We start from the raw sequence: 17,002 nt of genomic DNA on the forward strand, positions 1-17,002 counted from the left end.
TTTCTCACTCGCTCTGTCTCAGTGCGTTTCTCTTTGTCAGTAGCTGACTACAATTTTCTCTTTTTCTCAGTCACTGAAGAATCTCACTTTGTTTGCATTTCTCCCTCCCAGCCGCTGTCCCTCTCTTTGTCCCCCCTCTATTTTTTCTCCATCTATTTTTCTCTTGCTCTCAAGCTTTCCCCATTTTCCCCATTTCCCATGCCACACTGTTTTTTCTGCCTTCCCTCCTCACTGTAGCATTGTAGCACTAGCTGTCCCTTTGCTCATCCACCATCTGCTGCTCTCCACTGATCTCTTTGCTAAAAACAAGCCTCTTCAACTAAGGGACAGAAAAAAAATGCCAAGCTCATTGGAATCTGTGATGGCTGAGGAGACAGAAGCTGATAAACGAAAACTTCAAAGTTTTGAATTAAAAAAAAAAAAATCCCAGCTGGAGGTAAAACAAAAAAACTATGTCAAAGGCTCCCTTAGCTATTTTTGTCTTTCAGAAGCCTGTTCCTAGGGAATGTAAGGTGCAGAGGGAAGGAGGAAAGTTAGGTGAGCAAAATCTTAAACAATAAATGGAGAGTGCAGAGAGAACAAAAACTGCAGTTCAGCGTTGGAAGTTGCTACACACAAAAAAACTTCAAATGGCAAGATTTGCGATGCTTTTATCCCCTTGCATCTTGTTTTAGGCAGAGGAGGGCCCAACAAAGATGCATAACCCCTTCTGCTCTCCCCTCTTCACAACTACAAAGAGGCTTGGAAGGAAAACAAACACAGAAGCAGGGTATCTGATCTCTTTCTCCACATACCAAATACAAACAGATACTTTCAGTGGGTCTGAACTTCAGTTTAGTTTAAGACCACAACAGTATTAAAAAAAAAAAAGAGAACTAAAGTAATTTCCACACAAGAAGGAGCCCGGTGTTGGATGCACAAACAGGAGAGGATGGAGCAAAATGTGGCTGCCACCGCTGCAGACTAGCTTCCCCCTTGGAGATGTAAGGAACTAGGGCATGAAGGGAAAGGCCTCTCTGCTAGAGCACGTGGCTGAAATCGTTGCTGGTCCCTGACTACCTGAAAGAGCTGTCTGCACACAGGACAAGTGGGGTTTCGTCTGGGTGTGCGTCATTTCTAGAAAGGAAGAGTTGACTTCGAGGAAAGAGTGATGGTGCATGGCAGTGCAAGGGGCTGTTTGGGCAGAGATGGGAAAGACCCATAAATACTTGGGGAGGGTGTAAGTCTGTGTTTCTGCACACACAGTGGGATTTATATATATAAAAATATATAAAGTACATAATATATAAAATATATAATACATATATTTTTATATATATGTACCTCATATATATACGAGAGCATAGGCAGGTGTGCATGTCAACAGGGAATGATATGCAGAGCCCATGGGGTTGTACAAGGCTGTCTCCAAAGGGCGGGGGGAAAGGGGGACTTCTTGCCAGCAGGCTATCATTGCCGAGCAGGTTTGCCGTTTGGGTTCATTATTTACTTTACTGGGTCCAGTTAGGAAGCCAGGGGATAGGAAATGTGGCTGAGGCAAGCGGGCCTTCAAAGCCTTCCTCCTGCACACATCAAAGCTGTCTGGTGCAGATCCCTCTGCAGAAAGGGCTCTGCCAGCTCCGAGCAGCGGCAGGCGCCTGGCTCGCTCTGCTCGGGGTCGTTCCCTGTTGGTTTGATTGTCAAGCCTCCCAGGCTCGTACTCTCTATCTTCAGCCTCCAGAGCAGAAGGCTCCACTTTCTGATTTACTGGGACAGAGTTAAGGAGCTACAGCTTGGCAAGACGGTGTTTAACGGGGCTGCAGCAACAAACCAAGCTAACTATGAACATGTGAAAGGCAAAAAACCTGCAGGGAAGAAGGTTGCCTGGAGTCATGGGAAGGGATGCTTTGGGATGAGAAGAGCTGCGCTGCACAAGAAGTCATCCCTCCCCAGGGAAACCTGGAAGGTCCCTCACTGGGAAGGGGTTGTACTGAACCAGACAAAACAGCCAGGGGACAACCTATGTCACTGAGGACGGTTTGGCAGTAGGGTCAGGATTTCGTCCCTGGGTAACACGCTTAAGGCAAACATCTTCTCTTAATGGGAATGGAGTGGCTCTCTTGCCAGGAGCTGGCAGTCCCTCTCTTCACCTAATAGAGTATGTTCATTGTTATCGGTACCAAAAAGCATCGTCCAAGCCTTCTTCCTCCTCACTTTGATAAACTGCATAGTGGCAACCATCAGCTCCCTGCCAAAGCTGGCTCCTGCATGGAAACATTTGTAAATTCGCTCCGTGTATAAAGCTCTGCTCCCCCTGCCCCCCGCCTTTGCCTCAGAGGTTAGAGTTATATGACTCACCTAATCTGGCTGCCAAGGTGAATTAGTGAAAACATCTCTACAGCTCTGTGCAAGATATCACAACCTGACATTTTTCTAACACACCGTGATACATCTTTCCTCTCCCTGATCTGTACTATGACACCTCAATTTTATAGAAATGCTTTTTTTTTTTAGAAATGGTTAACATACTCCTAGAGGGGACAGGGCTGCAAGCAAAAGGGTCTGTCTTGCAAGTGAGAGTAGCCGAGTTCTTGTAGCAAAATATTGATGCCCAGGGTTGAAACAGGTCACCAGTGCGGGGACAGGAACAGTGCTACCACTATTTCAGCAAGAGACTGTCACAGAAACTTTCCCTGAAGTGTTATGCTCATATCTGTGTCCTGGAGCAGGGGAATGAGAAGCTGAATAGGCCTATTGATGTCTTTGGCATGCCCTTTAAAACAGAAGTCCTCCCTTTCACTCATTCCCAGAGAGCTCCACTGGGCAAACCAGCAGCTTATCATCTCTTGGGAAGTGTTGTGTGTAGCCGTGAAAGCTCTCCTGCTGGACATGGTACATGGTTTAGACTTTAAGTGCACGTACGTATGCAGGGGAGAAGCTGAAAAACATCTTCCCTTAGGAAAGTATGTACCCTTTTAGGATACTTTGGAGCTCCACTGATGTGGTTCTCTGACAGACAGACTTAACAGCACCCTTAATGAGGGTGCCACTCCATTAGAGCTGGTTAAGTCACCCTCAACCCTCTTTTCATTACGGTGACAGTCTTGTGACAAGGGCAAATTGCAGGAGAAGCAAGTCCCACTTGGAATGAACCCTGTGTATAAACAAGGCAGAATTGCAGAGCAAATGATTTGCAAAGCAGAGGCAAATTACATTTTAACCTTTTCATTGTGAGTCTTTCCCTGATGTCTGATTAACTTTCCAGTCAACTGGCTGACCTACCAGCTGGGAGTGCTGCTGTGAAAGGAGGGGAGTGTTGGTTGTCAGCTCAAATTGGGGGTGGGATTTTCAAAGAGCATTATTAGCAGGTAGCAGTATGTGATAAGAAGATCTGGGAATTAAGAGTTCCCAACCAAAAATGACTCATGCTATGGCAAAACCACAAACAGTGTATTGGCTGTACAGACAGCAGCACGGCACAGAAGTTGCGATGCAATCCTTCATCTGCGTTCAGCCATGGTAACACCTCGTCTGAAATGCTGTGTTCGGTTTGGGGCATTGTACTGCCAGAAAAATGTGAACTTGTCAGAGAGGTCTAAAAGGAAAGAACAAGAATGATCAAGGGTCTAAAAAATCTCACCTACAGAGGAAGGTTGACAGACCTGGCAATACTCAGACAAAAAAAAATATGACAACTGAGGGAGGAACATAAGTGATTTAAAAGTTGATAAAAGGCTATTGCAGAGAAGGAGGGAATGATTTGTTCTTTTTGTCTATAGTGACTACGACAAAAATAATAGCTTTAAATTGCAGCAAGGGAGACTCAGGTCAAACTTCAGGGAAACTCCTCCAGTGGTAAGGACAGCAAAGCACGGGAACAGATCGACTGGAGCGGCTGCAGAGTCTCTGCCACTGGAGGGCAGAGGATGGCTGTCTCCCTGACATGACCCATGTGTCCTGCCTTGAGGTTGGGGAATGGGTTAGATGGTGACTGAAGTCCCTTCCAGTACTATGACTCACCTAACTCTGATCCTACAGGAGTTAAGAATCCCTAACATATTCATGAGTTACAGCAATAAAAAGCACCTGTGAAAATCCCCCCCTGCTTCCTTGTCCACTGACTCTCCAGAGCTTCAGCCCCAGTGCACAGCAGAGGATTGAGAGCCATGTCCCGGAGCACTGGCTGGGCAGCAGGAGCCAACTTTGCCGCCCTACCTTGTAAAATACACTGCTGCCATGCAGGAAGGCCCTTCAGCAGACTGTTAGGGGATGCAAAATCCTGCATCGAAGCAGTTGTAAGTTTTAGCCATAGCAATGAGATTTCTGCTCACCTGAACATCTGGTAGGAGCTGGAAAACGGACTGCTGGTTAGCCCCACTGAAAGAGAGGGGAAACCTTGTCTTTGCATTAGTTTAATAGGTACACTGCTTTAATAGGTACATTTTCATGCCGAGTCTCTGTGACAGGGGGTGGTTTTCCCCTGGAACGGTTCTGAAAATTGCCAGGGAAAAAAGATTAAAAAAGCAAAAATAATTGTGTAAGGCACAGAGTTCTGAGCAGATTTTGAAGTTGCTGAAGTCCCTATCTCTGATGCAGAAGGGAAATGCATGCGGCTGGCATCCCCAGCCTGACCTGGCCAACACGCTGCAGCAAGCCTGCGCCTGCGTGGTGGGATTCATTGCAGGTGGCTCCACAGGGACTTTAGCTCCAGAGATGGGGCTTACCCACTGCTTTCATGCAGTGCTGCAGAGCCAAGGACAACAGCCCCGTCCTTGCAGGCACTATTCGAACTCCATCAAACAACTCGGCATTTACATGAAGTGGGCAGGGTTTCAGAAGAGCTTGGCACCTATCGAGCAGAAAATGTCTTCTGGGCAGAGCATTGCTTTGGAAAATCTGACTACTCTCTGAGGAACCTGAATGGGAGCCCTTGTGAGCTGACCTTTTTTTTTTTGCAGTCTGGCTTTTACCCTTTGAGGGTTGGGGGATGCTTTCTCTAAACATACCAAGGCATGCAACTGGGGCTTGTGGCTTTGCATGCTGCACACCAGTGCTTGCAGCCCTCTCAGAGGAGGGAAGCGTCTCCCTTTACACTGCTGCCAATGCGGTTCAGATTCTTTCCAGGAGGAGCCTTACTTTGCTTTCTGAAGGAATAGGGTAGATATACCAATCCTAATATTTCATGCTTCCCTGGCACCTTTCATCCAACGATTCTAATGTGTTTTACATGGGTTAACCTCACCGCCCTTCTCTGACTGGGAGGTGATGGGAGAGGGGGGCTATTAGCCGCAGTTCACAGAGGGAGAGCAAGGGAGCGACTCACCAAGGTCGTACAGTGAATTAAAAGCAAGGCCACAGACCTCCCCTGATTCCTGCCCCCGGCTGTAACCCCGACGCTCAAGTCGCTGCTTTCAAAACTGTGTTAGCGAGGCAGCAGGGTTTAAATGTGTCATTTCTTATGTACAGTAGATCAGGGATTCGTGATGATTATTGGTCTCCGCGGATCAAATTACACTTTGTTTCTCTCAGTTTGGCCGTGTTTAACGGTAGCTCAAGCTGATCAATGGCACTTCAGGGTGGTGGTTGCTCTGAGAGACAGAAAGACATTTTTCACAGCTTTGCAGTGGAGAGAAGGGTGCTGACAATACAGCACCACATCTGAGGACCTAGCTAGCCCTGAACCAGCCCATCAGCCACAGGCTGACTAACCTCCACTGGTGCTCAGCCATCACACCAGTGAACTTACTCCGGTCTCACGTGGTGGAGGTTTTGCTTCTTGGCCTGGGCAGTCTGTGAGATGCAATGCTTTGGTACCGCTTGTATGCTTCCTTCCAGATTTTCAGAACCCAAGTTTTCCATAACTAAATCAAATGCTAGTATCTTGCTGATACGGCTTCTGAAATAACTTTAAAATCGCTCATGACTGTTGTTTATTTGCAGAATCCCTGTTGTGATTGTTCCTCCATAGCAATTGAGCAGAAGGCTTCCCAAATCTGAATGCCTAACAGAGCCACCATCTGTATTTTTCTGTCCTACCAGGCAGAGAGTTTGAAGGCGAGGAAGAGTATCTGGAGATCCTAGGGATCACGCGAGAGCAATCGGGCAAGTACGAATGCAAAGCTGCCAACGAGGTTGCTTCAGCAGACGTCAAGCAAGTCCGGGTCACTGTGAACTGTGAGTACATCGCAACTGGAGCGGGTCAACATGGAGAGCTTTGCCCACGGGCAGGGGTGAATTTAGGATAAATAGAGAAGCCTTCCTGGGTTTACGTTATACGGTCTGAATTGGGGGAGGCGCTGAGGAAACTGTCAGCACTTATCGCAGGGTATAGTTTGTGCTTTAAACCTGGTAATATATAAGGAAAGAAAGAAAAAGAGAGAGAGAGAGAGAGAGGAGCTGTGAGCTGCCCCTGTCTCTCCCCTCAGAAACGCTGGCGATGCCTTGTTTTCACTCATTGATATTCGGGAGAACAGTAGCGTGAAGAGAAGCTTCAGCAAAGCAGCAAGGAGAGATAATGGAGGGTTCAGCCGGCTCAGAGCAAACACATGCCTGCCTGCACCCAGCCGTCTCAGCAGTGCCTACATGGGTATCACAGCCCAGGGGCCTTGGGGGACGTGTGGTAGAGGCACATGCTAATGAGAGGGTGCAAAAACTATACTTTTATGCTGGTTTCAGGTTATTAGCATAAAGCCCTCTCTAAGAGACCATCCATGCACCGATGCAATACGGAAAGGAGCTTGACCAAAGGATACAGCAATCCACCAAAAAACACCAAGAGGCACAGTTAGCTATGTGGCTTACATCCACCTGTACGAGTGGGGCATGGATCACATCACCCATATGTGCTTAGACAGATGTCCACTACCTGCTCTGTTTCCTTGCTTGGAGGCTAATACCTCTTCAGGAGGGATGGATGAATGGGAGGTATATCCTCTCCTGACCCTCTACAATTTACACACCAGAATATTAACTTAAACTGAAATTGGAGATGGTTACAGACATATTTCAGGGTGCATATGCATGGCCTTGATTAATGAGTAGCACTCTCGGGGAGTGGGTTAGGGCAGAGAGCTGACGGCAGCAAGCGTTTCAGCCCATCCCAGTCTAATTTGCCACCACAGGTGATTTTAGCACCTTTTAATACCATTCTTGCTCTTTGTCTCTTTCTTTCCCTTTGGGCCATCACATCAGATCAACTTGTCTGTCTTGCTTAGAAGTCAAGGTTGTAGGCTCCCTGCAGATCTTCAGAATCCACAGAGTTTTTTATAATTCCCTTAGAAATTGGGTGGCAGTGGTTTAATACCGGCTGCTTCATGGACCAAATTTGGCATTAATGTGAAACTGTAGTAGCAGATTTTCTGCACTAAAACTGTTGAGGGTTTTTTCCTGTCAAAAACAGCTGAGTTTATAAACCCGAGACATTCCATGAGAACCAATTAATATTTTCAAATATTTCTGTGAAACATAATTTCAATGATGCTTTTAACATGGTTGAAACAGATTGTTTGTATAAAGTCAGAATGTTTGATTTTGACTTAGTTTCAACTCATAATAACTATGCTACAGTAAGATCTTAAACATTTTTACTGCTGGAATATATGAAAATATAATGTGACAGAGTATTGTAATATTATTATGTGGCCTAATTTGTAATGTAAGCAACTTATAAATTCCTTCAGGACAGACCTTTTCATTCAAAACAAAGCGAAAAAATCTAAGAGGTCATGAGGGCCATGCACAGGAAAAAAAATCAGTCCTGTTTGGGGAATGAAAGCTAGACATTTGCATACATCTTTCCTTATCTTGCTTCTTTAAACTACACCACAAGCAGCAGAAAGTGGGAAAACTACAGTAAGCTTGAAAAATGGGACCTGCCCAGCCTCAGGAGCTTCCTGGCCATCTCTTATCATCCGCTGACTCTGTGGAGGACGCAGCTTGTCAGCCGGGACTGCAGGAGAGAGCATCCTCGCTTTGCTTTGGTCTCACACTACCACCCTCAGGCTTCCTGAGTAATGGCCCTTGCACATCACAGACAGGGAAACTGAGGCCTGGGGAAGAGTTGGGGGAAAACAGCTAAAGGGAACCCAGTCTTGGCTTCGCCGGCAGCAAACAGCTAAACACAGAGTGGCTGCTTTCTGAGTACAATAGGCTGGTTTGTTCAGGGCCACTGCCTGCCCCTTCTCCTGGCACAGCACTGCAGCGAGCAGGCTGCCCTTCACCGGGCGGGCAGCCTCGGGGCCAGCAGTGCCGTAACAAAAGCGGTGGTGGCTGAGGCATGGCCTGTCCACCCGTCTGGGCTCTGGCCTTTAAAAAGCCACGGAGGGTGGCTGAGGCAAGGACTGCTCAGAGCGAGGGGCTGGGCTCCCCGGCAGCAGCCCAGGGAGCGCACGCCTGCCGGGGTCATTTTCTAGGCCCATAGAAAGGTGCTTGTTCATTTTGTGACTCACCTCTTGCGCTGGATTCAGTGAAATGGAAAAGGTTTGTCTTGCTGCAGATGGCAAGAAGATACGCTGCTGGAACCAAAAAATCGAAGAAGGATGCTTAAAAAATCACCTTCACTATCCCTTTATTACCCCTCCTCCTTTCCAAGTTAAAATATTTACGTGAACCCACAGCCTTTGAATGTAGGATCCTATTTATGTACACTTATTAATATTTATGATGTTAGAGGGCGCACTGCAATATCCCTAAAGCCTTGCATAAAATCCCGATTAAGGTCAGGAAAGGGATCACACTGAGATGGCTAATGTGTTCACAAACAAACTTCTTTCCATACATTTTCCAGACAGAATTATTTTTTTCTTTGCCTGACCAATCCATTTTGATTCTTTTTTTGGCCTTTCAGTGCTGGGATGGATACAGATGGTGGAGCTGTACTCTGTACATGCAGAGTATGCTTTATGGTAACTTGAGTCTCAGCAAAGTAGCTGTCTGAGTTGCAGCCCCGTAATCTTAGGGTATGCAAGTATTAGTGATGAGAGACAAGGCACTTATTCCCTGATCCCTCTCAGCAGCCAGGTGGAAATAATTCTGCCTTTTAACATGCAAAGCTTGTTGCTTAACATTTTGAACATGGGGCTGGGATTGAAGATGCTGGTGCCTACCCTGCCCAGCACCCAGCCAGCACTGAGACCTAGCTCCAGCGGAGCACACCAATATGTTTCCCAGGTTTTGTTTGCCCATGGCACAACTCTCAGGCTTCAAAGTAAGCAGAGGTGGGAGCACTGTGCTGGGCTGAGGGCAAGCTTCACGCAGAGCAATCATGAGCAAGCCCTCTTGGAGCCTGTGACAAAGCATGATGTCCAGGAAGGTTTTGGGCAGGATTTGTAACCTTAGACACCTAAGGGAAGTGTCTCAACAAGTGGTCTGGCTCTCAAAGTTGCACCCACAGCTCCTGCTAAAGCTCTTCCCTTTTAAGCCGTGAATGTATTTCTGTTTCATACATATTGCCTCAGTCCTTTCCTTTCTTATTATAGTTTTGACATTAGACACAGAGGTTGTATGTAAAATAATTTTAATGCTAGTGTTAAATTCCTACTTTATTCCTTTTACTTTTGCTGTCTTCCTTTACCCTTGATGAAGTCTTTCTCTCATCTTCTTCTCTCTGATGAGCCCATGTGAACTAGAGATCCACAGGTAAATATTCATAAATTACAGGAGTCCATCATTAACCTTAACTCTGCCTGTGTGTGTCTATGCATTTATGACAGAACTTGATTCAGTGTTGCTGAAGAGTAGCACGCGTAAGGAGTGATGCTAACGCGGTGTATTAGGGAGAGTTCAAAGAGCAGGTATTCTCCAGAGGAGCAGGGGGGAGCGTGTGCTACAGCAAGCAGCGACCACGGGCCTCCACCGTGGTTTGCACATGGAAGCCAGCCCTGTCGTAGTTTCACTGTTCCGTTCCACCTGGAAGTGTGTGAAGTGACCGCGTGTTTCCTTCCTGCAGACCCTCCCACCATCACAGAATCCAAGAGCAACGAAGCAGCCACGGGACGACAAGCCTTACTCCGGTGCGAGGCGTCAGCAGTGCCCACGCCCGATTTTGAGTGGTACAGAGATGATACCAGGTAAGACCTTTAGCTCGCCCCTTCCCTTCTCTCCTTTTCAGTCTGCTCAGGAGAGGGTCCTTAGAGAATCACCTGTCATCCTCCCCAACTCCTCTCCTCAAACAAATTACTCTTCACAAACCGTATAAGTCATGATGGTCCCATCAGACTTGGCAGAGCCAGCATGGTCAGGGCTGGAGGAGGCAATCCCTCTCTGCACTGGGGATGCTGAAGGAAGTGCAGAGGATGGAGCTCTTGCCTTTAAGTCAGTTATGGGCCAGTACACAATTAAGACATCAATAGCGCTTTCTTCCTGACAATGTTCATGCATTAAATAGCCCGTGATACAGACAAAAATATAGGTAGTGTTAGTCTGCAAGTAGGTAATGCCACTCTAGGTGCCTTCATCTAGGGTAAGGAGCTGCTGAGGTGTAAGATTCCCCCATCTGTGTGACCTGAGCCACCCAGATTTGCATATGAGAGAAAATGAGAAGAGAAAAGGGATCTGTCCCTTATACCTGAGCATTTACCTGGCATTAAGAAGGTTGTGTTGTTATCCTAGTTTTTAACCTTGTGCACAGGCTCAGGGGTGACTCAGCTTTGGTATATGCACATATTGGAACACATGAATTGGTGTGTTCCATTAAAAGCCTTTTGTTCAAGTACGGACTAGCCCTCAGCTGGCCATGGTGTGTTCATTTCCAAGTGTTAGTTGATGCTAAGTAAAGGCTTTCTCCCTTTCCCTCAGCTTTTCTTGCTTCTCCACTGCTTTACCGGTGGCATTTCACCCCACTGTGCTCCTTCTTCCTTTCATTCCCTCCTCCTGCTTTCCATCAATGCCTTCTTTGGTCTCTTTCTTCTCACATCTCCTTCCTGCCTCCCTCCATCCTCACCTGCCAGCTGGGCTGAATGACTTTGGTTTACTGCCTGCCGGGCAGTGACTTCCTTCCCAATACACAACTGCCATTGCACTACACACCTCTTCTCCTGTCTTCCCAGGATAAACAGCGCCAATGGTCTGGAGATAAAGAGCACGGGGAGCCAGTCTCTGCTGATGGTGGCCAACGTCACTGAGGAACACTATGGGAACTACACCTGCGTGGCTGCCAACAAGCTGGGAGTCACAAATGCCAGCCTATACCTTTACAGTAAGTATGGGAGAGGGTGAAGGGAGGTCCAGATCGCTCTCACAAAGACCAGGCTGTGTAGGAAGCACAAGGTGACCAAAACTCAGGAAAGCATCTGCTTGCCACCCCCACCCCCCGCAAACATCCAGCCATGATCTGGCTTTCAGCGCTCTGCTTCAGATACCTACATGTTCATACTTGCCGTGAAACACAAACACAGCCAAATTAAAAGGTTTACAGTCAAGCTCTTTGATTGACTTTCTTTGCTGAAGTCAGATTTTGTTAAAATAATAAAAACATGTTTGTTTTAAAGCTGGAAACAAAAAACCCTTTAGAACGACAGCACCTTTAATAAGGAGACAGAAGGCCAGGGCTTGGAGGGTCCGTGACAGCTGAGAAATGACAAGTAATTCAGAGAGATGGAGAGAACTAGCCACTGAGCCTGAGGAGAACAAGAGAGAGTCAAGAAAAAGAGAAATTAGTTTCAAAATGGAAGGGAAAGAAGTGGGAAAAGACAGAATGATTTAAAGGGGCATACCATAGGGAACATGAGGGAAAAGGTAATCAGCAGATGAAATATGGAATAAAATTCCTTGGATCTCATTCTGCTACCTTCCAGTTACTGAGTTTGTCGTAGTAAGTGGAAACAGACAGAAGTTGGGACTAGACCAAACTCTAGAGCAGAGTTACCTGCTGGTTCTGAATTTTGCAGGTCATTCAAACCTGACCCTAAACAGAGCCCCTGCCCCTCACCTACCACCCACACACACATACAAACTGTGGCATATTCAAAACGCAGTTCCCGATTCCAGGTCCAAAACTTAGGCTCGACTTGGACCAGACATTGTTATTGCCACCAGAAATAGACTGCAGCAGAATTACCCACTCACATGAATGGACACATAGACACAAAAGTGACTTAGGCCTGTATTCCTCTGACAGTCCCAAATTGAATTAAAACACTCAAGCCATGACCTGCATGTCCTTTTAAACAGAAAAAAGATAAGCCGTGTAAAGCAGTCTTAGTATGGGACGCAGTATAGTGTAGTTTCTGCTGTGTGTGGCCAGATTAATCAAACCATCAGAAAAACAATGTTTTGGGTTGGGTATTTTTTAACAGATGTAGTGCAAAAGGATAAATCCATTGGTATTCTTTGTTTACCACCTCTGGATTTATTTCATGGCAGTTTGAATTTTTGCAAAATTTGGGTTTATTTTGTGGAAGTTTTTTTCTAAAGAACAGATATTATCATAAAAGAACATATATTTGATTTCCTGTAGCATTGCAGCACACAAAGCAAATTTCTACTTTAAAAGTCTTTCACCCTGGTCTTGTGACTGTCATGAGATTCAAATAAAATCCTCAGGCAGCAATCTGGAACACAATTTTCAAATACTCCAGATTTGTTCTTGCTGATATTAATATAATGCTAAGTTTAGAATCCATTATTTGTGGCTGAATTCTAAATTTGGCCCTCTCTGTTGGTTCCTGTTACACAGATGAGCTGAAATGCATCACTGAAACAAAATATAAGATGAAATTCAATAATGTATGTATGCACACGTGATTTTAGCTGGGGGGTTGGTTTTGCTAGAAAAGCATTTTGTATGACTTCAGAACTTCACCTCAAAGGATCTCAAAGGATTTGCTAGCAATGAATATTTTAACATCACAAGTTATTTAGAAATGGGTGAGTGTTATTAGCACCATTTTGCAGTAGGAAGCTAAGGTACAGAGTGAAGAAGTAGTTTACCCATGGTCGTAAAATGAGTGGCAGAACCTGTAAGAGACCCAGGGAGATCTTGCGAAGTTGCCATTAACTATTCCAAGAGGAAATGTGGCAACTATTAAGGATGAGTTCCAACAGAGAGGGTCCTATTTTAGCCTCCTTCTGATGCGTATGAAGAAAACTTTCCTTCTTTCAAGTTGTTGGATTTTGTTTATCATTTTTACCTTAAAAATTAAAGGCCTGTTTATGCCAGAAAACACTAGAGAACCTCACAAGAGCCAGAAGAATGGAGGTGCAGGAGCTGAGAGAGATTTGATGATTTTCAGTGGACTGTTTCTAACTTTTATTTTTGTTGCTTAGTTAATCCCTATTTCTTCAGTGTGCAATTGCTTCATATTGTTTCAGGAAAACTCTGTTCTCCTTCTAGTTAGTGTGAAAGAGAGAAAGAGAGAGAAAAAAAATAAATTCAGGCAGACTACAGCTGGTATTTCTAAGGTTAAGAAATCAGGGGGGAAATGAGTGAAGGGAATCCAGCCTCATAAAGGTAAAGCAAGCAGCTGAAAAAGCCTACAAGCCCAGATGAAAAAAATGCTGTAGTGATCACACAGTAGCTGAAATAACAGGTAATGCACACTCCCAGCCACACACCCAGGCAGAAAAAGAAAGCAGTGCCAGGTTTTTGCAAGGTACAGCAGATACTCAAATACTTGGGAGTGTTTTTCATCCTTAGAATCAGAGATTTTATTTCTTTTTTAAATGGAGAACAAGCTCACTGTAGGGCAACATCCCACTAGGGAGGCAGATACAGGGATGGTTCCTCAGTGTCCCATTGCAGCACAAAAAGGAATGGCAGCCAGGAGTGAAGAAACAACCAGAGAGTTAATAATGAGGTACTGGCAGCTTTGCCTGAGGTGGAGGGCAGAAGGGGAGCTAGCAAAATGATGTGAAAGAACAGTTTAGCAATAGAGAAAAATGGGTGACTACCATTCCAGGAAATCTCAGCCAGCACTGAAAAACTCTCGGAGAGACCGAGTGCCTTAGATGTCAATGCCATAGATAGAAGATGCATTAAAATACAAAAGCAGCTCCCTTGAGCTGTATGAATAGATAGCTAGTGATCTTCCTTAAAGGATATAGCAGCAGGATTGCCTGCTGTAGGTGGAGAGATTTATACCACTCACTCCTGGAGACTGAGTTTACAACAACATAAAAATGGCCATACCAAAGGTCTGTCTTACCCAGGGACCTGTCTCCAACAGCAATATGGAATATGTGTGCAGAGAGGGTACTCAGGTACAGTTCGATGATCCAACTGATCTAATAGCTTGCTGCCATCCCTTCCTCCCCACTCCTTTTGCTCACCCTGCTCTCTGCCACATGCTTTTGTTGTTTCCCTTATTCAGGTACTCAGTGGACAATCCACTAAGCCACTTCAACCTGCTAAACCAGTGAAAAAGTAACCGAGCTTTACCGCCCAGCCCCCCAAAATGCCCCCAAACGTTTTATTTTGTTGTACTGAGCTGAATTGGTTCATGGAAGGGCTCAGCAAGCACCAGAGCCCATGCAAGAGGGGAAGCCATATCACACATCTGTGGATATGAGGAGTTGGGAGGCAGGACCATGTTTTGCATCATTAGTGAGCCAGCAGGTTGGTTCAGCTCTGCAGAGCCTAGGAACAGGGTTTGTAACCCCCAAGCACAAAATACTGTGAGACCTAGGAAAGTGGCAGTAACACAGATCTCTGTGAAAATTACCTGACACAGAGGCCGAGTCGTGGCTGCCATCACAGAGCAACAGAGGTGAAAAGTAGTGCCGCAACTGAAGGGAAAGGGTTTTTTCCTAAGTGCATTGGGAGGGAGGGAACATGTTTTCTTTTCATTCCACTCAGCTAACAGAGTGCTATGAAAAGCATTATGAGTAAAAGTCACAAATTGTATCTTAACCCATGCTACACAGAAGTGTCAACATGTGCATATATATACCAGATACACATCTACTATACAAGCATATAGTTACATGGGTTTACGTGTACGTATGTATACATACATATGCACCCGTGTGATGTATAAGCAAGCACACACACACCCACCAGCACACAGAAGCAGGCGCAGCACCTGGTGCATTGTAGCAAGGCAGAGAAAAGAAATGAAAGCTCTTCCAAATTAGTTGACTTCTGCCTCCCGCAGAGCTAGCCCATCCCAGAGGATAAACCAGGAGTCAACGGGGCAGTGCCGCGCATCCTTATAGAGTCCTGCTGGCTAAATTGTCTTAATTATAGGAGACTGCCACCTCAGCAGGTCCCCTGCTGCATCCTCTGCAGCTTGCATCCTCTGCACCCTTCAGGGAGTAAGGAAACGCGGAGGTGAAGCAGCAGCTGGCAAGGCCCATGCCAATTAGAAGCAGAGCAGAGAGGATCCCACCCCTGCCTCCCCGAGAGGCTTCAGGTAGAGCTATCATTTCAGTCCAGCAGTTTTCATCCCAGCAAGAGGCACGTTCCTGAGAAGAGCTGGCGCTCGCCTCGAACTTGTCATTATTTTTTAGTGCCCTGGCACAAGTACTGGCTGTGTGCACATGCTTACACCCCTTCTCCTAACTCTCTGCCCACGCTTTGTTGCACCTGAGCATTTGCTTATGGTGGTTGCTGCTAGGGTTTGGAGCGTAACTGTGGCCAAAATCTCTCTTAGTGGCTCTTAGTGCAAACCCTGTGTTTTCCCAGGGGCTGTCAATAACGGGGAGACTCCGGAGAGGAGGAAAGTGGTTAGGGTGACAGCCAGATGGGGCAAGGCTGAGATGCTGCTAATGAGCCAGGGTGGAGCAATAAAGGCAGCACACAGCGGGCGAGGGGAACAGAGGTAGAGTCCTTGAATAGAAAGCAGCATGATAATGAGGCCGTAGTGCTTTGCTTTAACTGCTTATGCTGTGCAGTCTGCAGCCTGCTGTGCAGGAAGAAGGTAAAGGGGAGTTGAGTTATTTAACCAAACTAAATAACAAGGAAGTCATGTCAGCACAACAGCCTGCTTTCGCAGAACAATAGTCCCCTGTTGCTACATAAACACAGAGATCCAGGCTAGCTGTGTATTTTCTAAGCAAGAGACAATCTCCCCTGTGCCTGCTGTGGATTCAAACAGCTCCATTACCACCATCAGGGCAGGAGATCTGCCAGTGTCACAGGGATGGCCTGACCTGCTACATCCTCGTGGGCTCCAGCAAGTCAGAAACTAGCTCCTTGCACCAAGGGTGCTGTATAAAGAGCATTGGCCTCCAAATAGCTGGGCCTGGGTTGATTAGAGAATAATAGCAGACTGCCGATGTATCCTGCCAAGCTTTATGTCCATCAGCACTGATCTTAGCACGGTCCTCACAGGTAAGCCAGGAGACAACTCATTGCCCCAGGCCTATCAGCTGTTGCATAGTGGCATATCTCTACAGCTAAATGTCTACCTGCCGATCAGTCCCTGAGTAGGAACTTGTCTCAGTCAGTACGAGGCATCCAGCAAGCTCTGAAGGTCATGAAGGGAGACCGAGTAATCGGTCTCCAAGTCAGGCCTGGGGGGCTTGTATTCTTGGTTCTGCTCCTGGCTCTGCCAACAGTTCAGCATTTGACCTTGGGCAAATTGCTTCCTTGCTCTGTGCATCAACCGCACGGTCTGTAAAACGGAATTAACACTACTGTTAGCCTCAGACTGAGGTCTCTGACACGGGTTTCCCTCAGTGTCTCTGCAATTCTTTGAGATCCTTGTGTGGAAGAAGCAAAGCATGAAGCCAGCAATAATGCATAACAAAGTCCTGCTGTGACGTATAACGAGGACACACTATAAAAACCCTATAACCAAAACAGCAGGCTCTGCGTACAACTAGAGGTTGTGGAGTCTGCAAAAACTCTGTTCTCATCAGAAGACAAAGGCTCAAAAGAAACAGAGTGCCCTTGAGGATTTGCCAGGGTGACTGCTCCCATGCTCAGATCCTCAGGGGACCTGTCACTGGCAAGAAATCCATTGTGGAGAAGGTTCTGGGGAGGCAGCAGCTACCCGTGGAGGAATTCCACAACTCACCTCTCTGCCAAGACTAGCTTTCAGCCACAGGTGTAGCTAAGAGGAGCTGTAGTGTGGTGACACGAGTG

At 46.3% G+C, this 17,002-nt stretch overlaps 1 protein-coding gene across 3 annotated transcripts in view; it reads left to right on the top strand.

Annotated features, from left to right (window-relative positions):
- Nucleotides 1–17,002, top strand: part of LSAMP (limbic system associated membrane protein) — a 1,043,134-nt gene that overhangs the window by 1,000,563 nt on the left and 25,569 nt on the right. For all 3 annotated transcript variants that reach the window (XM_075512695.1, XM_075512687.1, XM_075512704.1), the window contains 3 exons: nucleotides 6,019–6,153; nucleotides 9,926–10,046; nucleotides 11,025–11,173. In XM_075512695.1, coding sequence (XP_075368810.1) covers nucleotides 6,019–6,153; nucleotides 9,926–10,046; nucleotides 11,025–11,173 — 405 coding nt within the window. The remainder of the gene's footprint in view (nucleotides 1–6,018; nucleotides 6,154–9,925; nucleotides 10,047–11,024; nucleotides 11,174–17,002) is intronic.

The sequence above is a fragment of the Mycteria americana genome, chromosome 1, assembly GCF_035582795.1.
Source record: "Mycteria americana isolate JAX WOST 10 ecotype Jacksonville Zoo and Gardens chromosome 1, USCA_MyAme_1.0, whole genome shotgun sequence".
Lineage (NCBI taxonomy): Eukaryota > Metazoa > Chordata > Aves > Ciconiiformes > Ciconiidae > Mycteria > Mycteria americana.